At 40.6% G+C, this 13,544-nt stretch overlaps 1 protein-coding gene across 1 annotated transcript; it reads right to left on the minus strand.

Annotated features, from left to right (window-relative positions):
• Positions 1 to 3,327: 3,327 nt before the first annotated feature.
• LOC102078744 (uncharacterized) lies at positions 3,328 to 11,338 on the minus strand. Its single transcript, XM_019356282.2, has 7 exons — positions 11,186 to 11,338; positions 8,694 to 8,786; positions 7,954 to 8,547; positions 6,135 to 6,340; positions 4,261 to 4,378; positions 3,811 to 3,979; positions 3,328 to 3,703 (listed from the first exon to the last, which is right to left on the minus strand). The coding sequence occupies exons 3-7, from the start codon at positions 8,518 to 8,520 to the stop codon at positions 3,690 to 3,692; spliced, it is 1,074 nt and encodes a 357-aa protein (XP_019211827.1). The 5' UTR covers positions 8,521 to 8,547; positions 8,694 to 8,786; positions 11,186 to 11,338; the 3' UTR covers positions 3,328 to 3,689.
• Between the last annotated feature and the right edge of the window lie 2,206 nt (positions 11,339 to 13,544).

Below are 13,544 nucleotides of genomic sequence, written 5' to 3' on the forward strand. Positions count from 1 at the left end.
TTACTAAAGAACTAAGTACGAATTTATGTGCCGTTTGAATAACTTGAGACGTTCAACAGTAAAAGCTTTGCCAGTTCTAACACATGGTGGCACAAAGTGTGTGTCAAGTTTTTATAAACTTTGGAAAAAGTGTCCGTATATTCTGTGAGTTTTGTCTTTGTTGTTTATTTTTAATGATATAATGACTCATTTTGTCTGAAATCAAATCAAATATGATAGAACTGTTACTTTAAAAGACGGGACGAACCTGAACTATTTACACCAAAATTATAATTTTTTTACAATTGCAACTAATTAAAAAACTAATACCCAAATCACCTGAACTCTACTTTCTAACTAACCTACTGTGAGCTGAGTTTGTTCTTATCTTTGATGAGGAGAGGTTGGAGGAAGGACGAGCACAGCCAGGTCTAAAGATGCTCTTATCCCCGAGTCCCGTGTTGATGATCATCACCCAACAGGACAGCAGCATCCAGTGGACGTATGATGTCAATCAAAATCCTTCTGAATGAACCGTCTAACACGGCAACAATGAGCAGATGAAAAGCCAAAACTTCAATCCAAACTTCTGACCTGCTCATCTCACAGAAGACAAAAGGGAAGAAGCCCGAATCTCTTCTTCACCTCACTTTTATACCTGCTCACCCTTTCTCTCCTGCTGGACGTCACAGCTTCACACTTTAAACATCCAATCAAGTTGTTGACATCAAATCATGTGATGTCCACCCTCACCTTATCTGTCTCCATCTGTCTGACTTTCTCCACAGATATGATTTAAAACAGAATTTAAACTTTAAAATCGCTTCATTACATTTTCTTGTTTTCTGAAAAACAGAAACTTGATCATATTTGAGATAAAGATATTTGTTTAAAATGTAGAGCGTAAAAGTAAAGAGTAGTCAGAAAAAAAAACTCAAGTACAGATACCTGTAAATTGTACTTAAGTACAGTAACAAAGTATTTGTACGTAGTACAAATACTTAGTAATTAAGTCTCGCATGTCTGTGTCGAATTTTCCACCAACTGAAAACTGGACAGAAAGCCTGAACTTTCCTTCTACCTCTGGATACTCAACAGTCAGTACTTTTACTTGTAACAGTGAACATTAGGATTCTGATTACCTCCATTGGTGTAATGTTTTGTTTCAGCAGGAAACAGCATCTTTGAAAAGAAGTTTTAATTGTAAATCCTCCTCCTCACTAATGTCCGGGTGTCAGACACAAACAGGAGAGTGGGGATCAAACTCTGGCTGTTGTGGATCCTCCAGGTCTGTTTAACACCAGCAAGAGTGAACCTGATGTGAGGAGGGAAATCACTCGGGTCTAAATGGTCCTGTTCACCCACGGAGACGACCTGAAGAGGAACACAGAAGAAGTTATCACTGACAGCAGATCGCTCCATAACTTACATCTACATGTAGAAGACAGGTTTGATGTTATACTCATGTTCATGCAGAAATGTAGAGAATGTCAGAGTTGACTGATACTGGGAGACTGAACACTGGGAAGGATGGGATACTTTAAGTAGTGCAAAGCTGGAAAAGGAAGACAGTCTGTGCTCATATCCTGAAGTCCAGTCAACTAACTGCTGTTTTTTATTTTAAATAATTATAATTTAGTCCTTTTTTCAGTTTGAGCAGCACATTTATTTAGCATTTAAATAAATACTGCTTTATGTTTGAGACAACACCACATCCATATACATCTAGAGACACTTCACTGTCAGGCTGTTAGCTAACCGTCACATGTGTTGCACTCAAATGCTGTGTCAAGAGATTTATTCTAAATGACACTTCTTCAGCTGAGAGTCAGAGAGTGGAGACACACACGCTGTAGATTTTTACTTGCAAGGGCGTTCACAGAGCGCTCACATCAGAGTGGGGGCCCTGTGAAGTGCGCGCTCTGTTCTTGCACTTGTCTTTATTTATACACAAGAAAAATGAATACATTTGTTCAGTGACGTGAGCATGTGCATATGTGTGTGTGTGTGTGTGTGTGTGTGTGTGTGTGTGTGTGTGTGTGTGTGTGTGCGAGGTCAGAACTGCTTGTTCAACTTCTTACTATCGCTGTGGGAAGATTCAGATAAAAATATCAGAACACGTTTTATAAAGAACAATCAGTTCTAAGCAAGGAAAAGGTCATCATGCAGTATTCTATCACATGTAAACTTATATCATTAAAAGCTTATACTGACTACTAAATACAATTTTCTATTGACATGCTGCAAAACCTGTTTAAATAAAAAATCACACTGAACTGTTTTATTACAATGAAATGAAAAATGAAATATAAAAAACACATTTTTAACAAATATAAGAATGAAGAAAACAGGGTTAACCCAGGGCAGTAATGTTGTTCATAATAGTGTTTTCGTTTGTTTATCTTATAATTTGTGAATCTGCAAACGTTACCACTCAGTCCTTATTTATATGAAAGTAGCTATATTGTGGTGGGGCTTGTTTATTTGTTTTGTTTTGTTTTGTCTTTACTATACTTTTACTTTATATATTGTTTGTTTAATTTAAGGCTAAAAGAAAATTAAATCAATGAGACGTAAAATTTGAGGGGGTAGGGACTAATAAGTGTATACTTCTGCCTACTCCTTTTCAACCAAAAGAATGGAATGATATTTTGTAATGATTGTGAATGCACATGTTTGAAATAAAAATGAACTGAACTGAACAATAATTTCAGTGTATTTAATGAAGCCATGCATGTTTGTCTCTGAGCTACAGCGATTTGAAAAAGATGCAGGTGAGTGTGAACATGTGTGATCCTGAATAACTCCACAGGTACACGAGATACATGAAATATGCAGGACTGAGAAACACATTTGACCTGATCAGCAGCAGGATGTTTGTCTGTAAACAGATGATGAAGTAAATTCAAAGCTGTGAACATCACGTGGAACAAAAGCTGGAACACATCAAAATACAACGAACAGAAACAGTGTTTAAGTGGAAACTGCATGAAGGCAGAGCTGAGAGAGTTTTCAAAGAAATGATGGTTTAAATGAAAGATTGGGAACAGTTTCCTCTGGGTTCCTTTTCAGGTTACAGATTTATTGTCATTTTAGTTGAATGTCATTAGACACTCTGCTGATGTGCTTCATCTCTCTCAACCTCAGTGCGGGTGTAATACCTTCTCTGACCACTGTTGCACGTCACATTTGATAGAATCAGGAATCGATGGTCGTTCGGAGCACTTTTAGTAACATGTTGGACTGATTTAACAAAGACACCAACAAATGATCTGATTTGAAAAGCTTCAGGTGTGTGAAGAGTGAGGAGGAGGAGCTGTGAAGACACCTGAACACGGAAAACAGCCAAAATATTCAAAACAACTTTATTGTCCACTTTTTGTGTGTACAAAGTGATTTGTCTTTGATTCAGTCACATGAACACATCACACACAGACAGGACAGAGTGCAGTGAAACACATAATCACATGTTTATACTCATCATGTGTGTTTTATCTGTCTTTGGTCTTTTGCTGCGCACTTTGGAAATTCATGTAATAAACCTTTAATAAACTAATCGAATAAAAAAGTCACGTCAAACAGTTTTTCTGTGTTCGTTCCTCTCGGCTGCTTCCTTCTGTGTAACCTCCACCATGGTTCACTGTGCAGCCGGTGATGCTGCAGTCGCTCAGGAAAAGGAGAATAAAGGTGGAGAAACTCCACAGACAGCCTCACTCTGTAGAGCCTGTTGATGAAGAAGGTTAATCAGGAGACGTTTACAGCTCACAGCTCATCGGCTGTGTCAGGAGGTGAAGCAGGAACTCAGCCTGTTATTGATTATTGATTTGTTACCTCTGATTCTCTGCTGGAGTGAAACTTCCTTCTTCAGTGGCCACAAACGAGCGACCAGGTTTTGAGCATCCTCGTAATGTTGAAAGTCAGATTCAGGTGTGACTGTCACAGCATCAGGCTCACAGAACGTGAGGTTCTTCCTCAGATCATCAGAATCAAACTTCAGCACCTGGAAAAGAAAATGAACAGAGAGAAAAAGACGACAACATTTTTACACAAAATCCTACAAAATGAAACTCAAACAGAACTGAAACATTTAAGTTTATTTACAGTAAACATGTTCATTTATTCATCAAACCTCCAAACACACCAACTCTGGCAGAAACACACAAAGAACAAAAACTCAGAAAGACAAGAATCAAAAAGCTTCTTCCAGCTTTAAGATGATTAAACACAATAATGTTCCTGATGTTTCTGCAGGTGTGTGAGGAGGAGGAGCAGTGAAGGTACCTGCCCACCCTCCACATGCAGGGCGATGGCGACGTGGTCCCAAACATAAAACTGAGGTCGCTCATTCACCTCCTCAGCATCCATCAGGTTTTCCTCACGTCTTTCAATCAGCTCGTATCTGAGAGGAAGCAGCGTCTGAATCAGCTGACAGTGTTAAAGGTCATGTGCTGGGTCATTACTCTGCCCTAATCTTAGAAATATGGTATCTAACCAGATTCTTACTCTGGATGGCATTACCTTGGCCTCCAGTAATGCTGTGAGGAACCTTGGAGTCATTTTTGACCAGGACATGTCCTTCAATGCACATATTAAACAAATATGTAAGACTGCTTTCTTCCATTTGCGCAACATCTCTAAAATTAGAAATATCCTGTCTCAGAGTGATGCTGAAAAACTAGTTCATGCATTTATTACTTCCAGGCTGGACTACTGTAATTCATTATTATCAGGATGTCCTAAAAACTCCCTGAAAAGCCTTCAGCTGATCCAAAATGCTGCAGCAAGAGTCCTGACAGGGACTAGAAAGAGAGAGCAGATTTCTCCTGTTTTGGCTTCCCTTCATTGGCTTCCTGTTAAATCCAGAATTGAATTCAAAATCCTGCTCCTCACATACAAGGTCTTAAATAATCAGGCCCCATCTTATCTTAATGACCTTGTAGTACCATATCACCCTATTAGAGCACTTCGCTCTCGGACTGCAGGCCTACTTGTTGTTCCTAGAGTATTTAAAAGTAGAATGGGAGGCAGAGCCTTCAGTGTTCCGGGCCCTGTGGCTCAGGTGGTAGAGCAGATCAGCTACTGATCGGAAGGTTGTTGGTTCGATCTTGGCTTCCCCAGTCAGCACGTCAAATATCCTTGGGCAAGATACTAATCCCAACTTGCCCTCCGATGTGTTCATCGGAGTGTGAATGTAGATTAGTTTGCACTTGTGTTTAGAAGTGCTTGTATGAGTAGGTGTGAACGAGGCATGTTGTATAGAGCGCTTTAAGTATTTTGGGAGAGTAGAAAAGCGCTATATAAGAATCAGTCCATTTACCATCTTCTGTGGAACCAGCTTCCAGTTTGGATTCAGGAGACAGATACTATTGTTGTGTCCAAATTCATGGGCTGCATCCTCCTGAGGACCCGGCCTTCGCGGTCTACGTAGGCCGGAAGTAAACGGATGTTGAATTGGACGGTCTAGTCTTCAGGTCTGCGTCACCGCTGTCTCGGTGGAGTCTAATAAACTCGGCCGTCTGCTCCTTGCTATCTAAAATATAACCAGACGCTGGCGTAAACTCTCGACCATCTCACACTTCTGTTTAATCAGTTTTCTGTTTGACGTTTATTCAGCTGTGTGAAAACCACCCGGGGGATTAATAATGTTTTATTTTATCTAATCTAATCTAAGCCAAACCGATTTACTCACAAACAAATAAAACACTGAAAAAAGCCAAACAATTACATTTTTAAGTTATCCGAGTGACTTATATATCATGTTTAACCTGAGTAGCGAACGAGCGGGGGTCTGAAAACAATGAAGCCGGGATTCCGCTGCTCTCGATGGCTCGATTGACCACTGATTTTAACTTCAGTATTTTCATGCTGTCAGAGTTACACAGCCTCAGCTACACGGAGGGATCGACCTCAGGTTTTTTCCCTCGTATCTTCATAAGATCAGGAAACATCAAAATGCTGGATGACTTCAAAAAATATACAGAAAATAAGTTCTGTATAAAAGTCTGGAGAAATATTCAGATTCTACTGTTTTTTACATAGAATGTGTCTGTCTATCTGTGTGTGTGTCTATCTGTGTGTGTGTCTGTCTGTGTGTGTGTGTGTGTGTGTGTGTGTGTGTGTGTGTGTGTGTGTGTGTTGTAACATCTGTGTCTTACTTGTGTGTCTCACACATGGCCTCGGGCCTCCAGGTAAAGTGTCCGTCCCTGTAAGCACAGACGTTGCTCGGATCGTCGGGCAGGACGGGATACTTGGTGAAGCGCTCGCCATCGTGCGGGCTGTGGACCAGCACAGCGTACTGCACGGCCTGTTTGTACAGGGAAGTCTTGAAGACCCGCATGACGGGCGCAGCACCAAAGCAAAACTGAGAGAACAAAACTGGTTTAGGTGGACGTCTCACTGACTGTGAATCAGTAACTCGAGACATGAACAGTGAGAGGTCGAGGTAGGCAACATCATCTGACAGACACAGCTGGTTAGTGTAGAGAGAGGTGGGACAGAGAGAGACTGAAGTCCCCTGGCTTACCTCTCAGTACATCTGAGAGAGGGTAGAAAGGCCTAACATCCTGTCTTATACGTTTGAAACCATACAGAAACAGAGCTTACCTTGGTCAGCTTTTGCTAATAAATAATCTTCATTCTTAATCAAAGATTGAACCATAAGTTTGATGAATGTGTTTAGTTTGATTAGAGAACATGTCTGTTCTAATCTGTGGATCTTGTGTGTGTAAATGTGATCCAGCTTCAACCTCAGCAGATTGTCTGAGTGTGACTGCAGGAATGTGAAAGTTAAGAAATGCGTCTCCATCATAATACATGATTCTGAGTAAAAGTAATGGTACTGAGTGTTAAACAGATTCATGTGTGATTCAGCTGATAATTAATCTTAATTGCTTAATACTGATCAGAATATATCAGGTATGTTAAAAATGAGCAAGTTTTAGTTTAAATAATAAAAACAATAAGAAAATGTGATCAATGAAATGATTCAAAGACAGGCCTCGCACTGAAAGGCTGTGCAGGGTTACTTCCTCTCATGCCTGCATCCTCTGAAGGTTCAGCCTGGGTAGCTCACAGTCACAAATTACAGCAAGTTATGTCAGAGGAGCGGCAGCCACCCAAGACTGTGGGCTTCAAACTGGTTTTTGATTTGATTTTTTTGCGTTTTCTCGGCTCATTTTTGCCGCGTTAAAGAATCAAGAAGACTTCAACCCAGCACCAAACACAAGGATAAGTGCATCTTTGGATCCAGCTGTGCTCTTCTTTCCAGCCTCTCTCCTCCAAACATCAGAACAAACTCAGCGTTAGCTCAGAGCACGTTAGTTAGATTACTGTAATACAAGTGATTTGACTGATTAATATTCTGACTGTTTTGTTATTTTATTCTGCCTTTTCTTTGCTCCTGCTAAATTGTTTTAATGAAATATGCTGCAGTTTAAGTCTAAACTGTGCAAATGTCCTTTTTACCCCTTTGTGAAACAGTAAAGGTCAAATAAATGGCTCTTACAGGTTCCTCCAGCCCTTTAAAAGTAACAGAGCCATGAAATTTAAGCCAGTTAGTTACCAAATGCACCGACCTAGAGGGGAGCTGTTGTTAACAGGTGTGGTTGGTTGGTTACTCAGGACCCTGGGGGTCCTGGTGGGTCAACACCTGGAGTGGGGAGGTTAGTGCTGGGCGGGTTCCCTCACCCACACCGGCTCCATCTAAACTCTGGGTAAGATTCAGAGAATCAGAGATTAGGACAGAGCTGATCCAGGGTGGTGGCCCCACAGATCGACCGTATCAGGTCCTCAGTGGTCACGTGACTTTTGTCTCTGCAGTTTGCTCTCTTCCAGTCTGATGTGATGGACGGACTGAGCGGTTTAAAAACATTTTTCCTTTAACAAACTCAGAGTGCCACATGAAAGTTTGTCTCCTGCAATAAAACAGCATTAAGTTCTTCTGTAACTGTTCATTTAAATTAAAGGAGTCCGTACCTGCTTGCTGTAGGCCTCCAGCACCTCCTCCACTGGGAAGGTGAAGCGGTACGATCCATACCTGGACTTCTCACTGAAGGCTGGAGAGGAGGCGAACTTCCACAGGAAGCTCTGCTGCCTCCGGGCCTGCTCCTCGGTCCAGTTTGGGAAGGCCTCCTCCAGGAGCCTCCTCTCAGCTGACTGGATCTCCTGTGGTGCCACAGCCAGACTCCACCACACCAGGGACAGTCTGTCTGGATCCTTTGAGCTGCTGTTCGGATCCTTAAAGCCTCCGTCCTTTCTGATTTCTCCTAACATGTTTGTTTCGTGTTTCAGATGAAACACGTGAAGCTCCGGCTGAGGGTATGGACGCATGTTTTTATGAAGGTACTGGTTTCCAAAACCATATATCCGTGCTTCCTGTTTGAAGTCTTCCAGCCTTAAATGCTGACTTTCTATAAAAAGTTCATCAAATCCTCTGCTGTTGGTTTGTTTCTGCATGATCAGGTGAAGGATCCAGATCCAAAACACCAGTGAACAGTCCAGACTGTCAGTGTCACTCTGTGCTGACGGGGAGAGGAGGCACATGTGCCCAGACGCCCATCAGCTGGTTATCTGGAAATAAAAGTTAATCTTTCAACACACACACAATAAATTAAAGTCCTGTTATAGTAATCAGCATGATCAGCACTGGTGTGAGTCACTGGATAAGATTTCTTAAAGCACCTAGGGGTGATTACTAATTATAGGAACTCACTTACAGGAGCCCAAAAGCTTTGTCGCAGCTGGATCCAGGAGGCAGACGCTCTTTCTAAGTTTGATGATTAGGCTGAAGACTTTCCTCTTTGATAAAGCTGGAAACACAGACAGTATGATTAGGAAATGAGAAGTGACCAGCAGCAAAAAGAGGAAAAACATCTCTCAATAAAACCAAATATCACAAACTAAAATAACTCGGAGACGAGAGACAAAGAAAGTTGCTCAGCTATTAGCTGAGATCCACAGAGTCCACGCTGCTGTGCAGAGGTGAGGAGCTCTCAGTGTGTTTGATTTGATCTATAAGGAGAAACCAGCGCTCTGACAAAACCTTTAGGCCAGGGGTCTGCAACCTTTAACACCCAAAGAGCCACTTGGACCCGGTTTCCACGCAAAAGAAAACACTGGGAGCCGCAAATACTTTTTGACATCTAAAATGAAGATAACACTGTATATATTGTTTTTTACTTTTATGCTTTGTGTGAACAACTAAGGTGTGCTACTTATGAAATCCATGAAGTGCTACGGAGAAAATTACATTTCACTTATGTAATTAACACATTTTGAACTCTTAAAGAAATATAACAAAAGGAAAGACACCAACCTGAACTAAAATGATGCATGTAGCAAACAAAAACTGTTGTCAGCCGCTACATAACTTTGCACTTTTGCTGTAACAAAACAAATTTCCCACCTGTGGGACTAATAAAGGCCATCTTATCTTATCACCCTTATATCTCCTTTGGGCTGTTGGAGCCTTGACCTGACTCATAAAAAATAATTGGAAAAAAAAAGCACTATGCTGCTGAAAAATGAAAAAGAAAAATAGATATTTGCAAAATTCTGCCTAAATATGTATTTTACCTGGTTAATGCGTGCGGCGGGGCGTGGTCTGCAGCGCCGCTGCAGGGGAGGCGGACGCACCTGAGCGGGACCCGCAATCACGCCTCGCCACCTTAACGTCTGCGCTATCTGTGCTGTTGTGTCGGTCTGTGTCGGGCTGTGAGCTGAAAAGCTACAGCCGGCTGTATGCGTACAGCAACTGTGTGTGAAAAGTGGTCAATAAAGAGATGCTGAAAAGCGTGTTCATGGAAACATCGTCGGGTCTGCCGTGATGTGTTTACAATGGGACTTCTGCTCCTGAACCTCTGCGCACAGAGTCCGCAAATCGGGGCTGTGCGAAGTTCATCTTTACACAGGACTGTAAGCTGTCATCTGTGAGGCGTGAGCGGTGTTTTAAACATAGTTCACGGTGGAGAACAGCTGCTGACATAATGTGGATCCGAAGATCCGTAATAATAATGGTTGAAAGTCTCGATAAAGGCACGGCGTTTTGGCGGGTATACCGGCTTCCGCAAGTGTGACGCTTATTTTGAGCGATGAAAAAAATAATAGAATATAATTATATTTTTATATTTCAATATCACAATAATCTTCCAATTTAGAACTACAAGTTAAAAAAGAACTAACATAAATAAAATACACTTTAGCTAAATACTTCTAATTTATTTTCCCAAACCACGCGGAGCCGCAGTATAAGGACTAAAGAGCCCTGCTTTAGGCAAATACACACATCTGCAGGGATAGTAACTGTCACCCTCAGTTTGACACCTGTGACACGACATGACCCTTTCACGACAAATGCTGCGTTTCCGTAGTGTAGTGGAAAGGTCCCCGGTTAGAAACTGGCGGAAACATTTCTTCTCTTTTTTTTTCAATTCTGAAATGACAACAACAGCTGCAGGAGTTTCATGTTTCCTGAAACAACATTGTTTTCCTTGTTTCTGACGCCTCAGTATCTTTATGTAACCTGAACAATGAATATGATTAGAAAACGAGCGCAGGACGAATGAGGACAGATCACATATGAAGGCTCAGGTGTGGGTTTGTGTGAATGTCACAGGTATGTTTACGTTTTATGGTAAATATCAAAGTAACAGTGAAACAGCGACAGCGTTAGTATCCCTCCCCCTGTCACACCGGGGAGAACTTTAAAAAAAAACAAAAAAAAAACAAAACACTAATTTATTGACTTCGTGCATGCTTGCAAAAAACCTTACTGCAAACCCACTCAAAGACTAATAAAAAGTGTTAACAACTCTGTGTAATGTTTACAGATTAAACTATTCACGGCACCTCACACAAAGGTTTCCTGGCGCAGGCCCAGAGGGATTTGTGTCCTCCCAGTAAGAACTTTCTGCTTTAACAGTCGAACACACATCCCTGAGGTTCCGTCTGTGCTGCTCTCTGAAGTCCAAACACTTATTTTTATTATACGTTCTTCCCAACAGGCCTTTTATTCCTTTTGATCTCGTTGCTCGTCGTCAAAGTAATCTATTTAATTACTCGTCAGAAAGTCATTTGTTAGAAAGTCATTAGCTGAAACTCGCTGTTACATAATTACCAGTGAACAGGACAAACCTGAGGCCACACACACCAGCACGAATCCTGAGGATACAACCAAAGTTTTCCTTTATTATCATCAGTGTTTGCTCACCTACGAACACAACAGCTGAACGCAGCTCTGCTCCTTTCATGCGGTAAAAACCAAAGTAACATCCATGTCTTCTTTCCTCAACATCTGTAAACAGCTCCACCATTTTCCTCCGCCTCCTCCAAACTGAAATCAGCTGACTGTCGCCCACGACCAGATAGAAACACGAGTGTCTGTTTTTCTTTCCATCCGCAGATTATTATCTATCTATTATCTATTATTCATGTCTTTACTTTTCTTTTATTTACTCCAAGATCCTGAACCTGCGAAAAAAAAAGATTCTTTTGTGTACTAAATTTTAGGGATGAAAAAAACCTCAGTAACCACAGACTGACCACCAGAGGTGGCACAAGTACACATTCTGTACGTAGAAGTACAGATACTACAGTTAAACGAACATTTCAGTAAAAGTGAAAAAGTACTGAAATGTACTCAGAGTAAGAAAGTAAAAAAGTAGTTCCTTGAAGGACGATTCTACCACCTATTTTTATGCACAGGTAACTTCTGCTGTATAAAAATAATACAAAAATGATATCAAGCTGACCTGTTTATCCTGAGCTAAACTATTTTCATGGGACTGAATCACACAAAGTTAGTTTGCTTAGTTTGTTAAGATCAGTTTCTTGTTTAGTAGGTTCCCCTTGTGTCTTTGTCCTCTGTGTGTCTGTTTATGTGCGTGTCCTTGTGTCTTTTTTCCCTTTTCTGTTCCTATGTTCTTCTCCTTATGTTTCCAGGTTTTGTGTGTAAAAATGTGTCTCAAATAAAGATGAAATCTGTCTCCAGAGGAGGATCCCTCACTCCCTCACAGATAATAAATCATTATCTGAAACTCTCATTTTTATTTCTTTGTTAAATTAGTTTAACATGTTCCTGATTTACTCCCCAGTGTAGACCTTCAATCACAAACTGAAAAAGTGTTGTCATTTTGATGAGTTAATCCTGCTTCCTGTGGTCACACACACAATGAAGAAAACACAGCAGGGAAACTCAGTCGCTGCGATGGTTCAGGAGCTGCACATGATTTGTGCCCTGATACTGAGATGTCACTCTCCTGGTAACAGGAGGTCCTGCACTGTCCTCAGAATTTAGGAAGGAGAAAAAGGTTTATCTCCATGTCGGGGAGTCAAACCCCGGTTTAGTTCAGCCATGCCCAAAGTCAAGAGTGCTGCGGCCACTTAAACACCAGAACAGACCGCAGAGCGCCCCCAATCCAAAATCTTCACTGTAGTCAAAATATAAGAAAGAGTTTTTCTTTTTAAATGTATTAAATAAACATTTTTTTTAAAACACAGGCTGTTTACTATAAACTCTAATGCTGCCCAGGCTGCACAGTGTTAAGGCCAGTTTGTGACCCACCTGCCACTGGGACACAAACTTCAAAAGTAGATCAGTAAATGTAAATCAGAGTAATGAGTAATATCACAAAATAACCACCTCCTATTACCAGTTTTTATTTGTTTTTTATATAAAATATATATATATATTTAAATAAATATATAACTTAACGTAGAAATTTCAAACAGACTTTCTGTTACTACTGTGCCCCACCTACAGTACCTCCATGTCCCACTAGGGGGCAAAGTTTGAGAAACACTGGTTTAGTTTCCCATTCATTATGTGTGCCTATGCCAAGAGGCACACATATTACTATTCCTCGGATTTATTATTATGTGTGCCTATGCCAAGAGGCACACATATTACTATTCGTCGGATTTATTATGTGTGCCTATGACAAAAGGCACACATATTACTATTCGTCGGATTTATTATTCTTCTTATTATTATTATTATTATTATTTTCCTTACTATTCGTCGGATTTATTATTATGTGTGCCTATGCCAAGAGGCACACATATTACTATTCGTCGGATTTATTATTCTTATTATTATGTGTGCCTATGACAAGAGGCACACATATTACTATTCGTCGGATTTATTATTCTTATTATTATGTGTGCCTATGCCAAGAGGCACACATATTACTATTCGTCGGATTTATTATTCTTATTATTATTATTATTATTATTCTCCATCTTCCGCCTAAATTTCGGCACGTATCACGCCCCGCAGTTTTGAGAAAAGCTTCATATATGTTACCTCATTTTGTGCGGCTGGATCTGGAATGGTGTGCTATGACTTTTGGTGTTTATGACTATTATAGTTTTTTAAATATTAATATTTTAGTGAAAATTTTCCCGCGCTCCTCTGCCAAACAGTTTTGACAATAGGGGTACATATGTTACATCATTTTGTGCGGCTGGAGCTGGGCTAGTATGGTGTGACTTTTGGTGTTTATAACTTTTATAGTTTTTGAAATATTTAGATTTTAGTGCAAATTTAGGCCAATTTCTAGGCTCCTGAG

Source organism: Oreochromis niloticus, unplaced genomic scaffold (genome assembly GCF_001858045.2).
Source record: "Oreochromis niloticus isolate F11D_XX unplaced genomic scaffold, O_niloticus_UMD_NMBU tig00000310_pilon, whole genome shotgun sequence".
NCBI classification, from domain to species: domain Eukaryota; kingdom Metazoa; phylum Chordata; class Actinopteri; order Cichliformes; family Cichlidae; genus Oreochromis; species Oreochromis niloticus.

What these genes read in the sequence shown, in the direction of transcription:
- LOC102078744 (XM_019356282.2), bottom strand. Translation starts at nt 8,520, where the DNA reads ATGTGCCTCCTCTCCCCGTCAGCACAGAGTGACACTGACAGTCTGGAC. An exon ending in TGGAGGCCTACAGCAAGCAG is followed by an intron (nt 6,341 to 7,953) that starts GTACGGACTCCT and finishes TTGTTCTCTCAG; the next exon opens with TTTTGCTTTGGTGCTGCGCC. An exon ending in TGCATGTGGAGGGTGGGCAG is followed by an intron (nt 3,980 to 4,260) that starts GTACCTTCACTG and finishes TTTCTTTTCCAG; the next exon opens with GTGCTGAAGTTTGATTCTGA.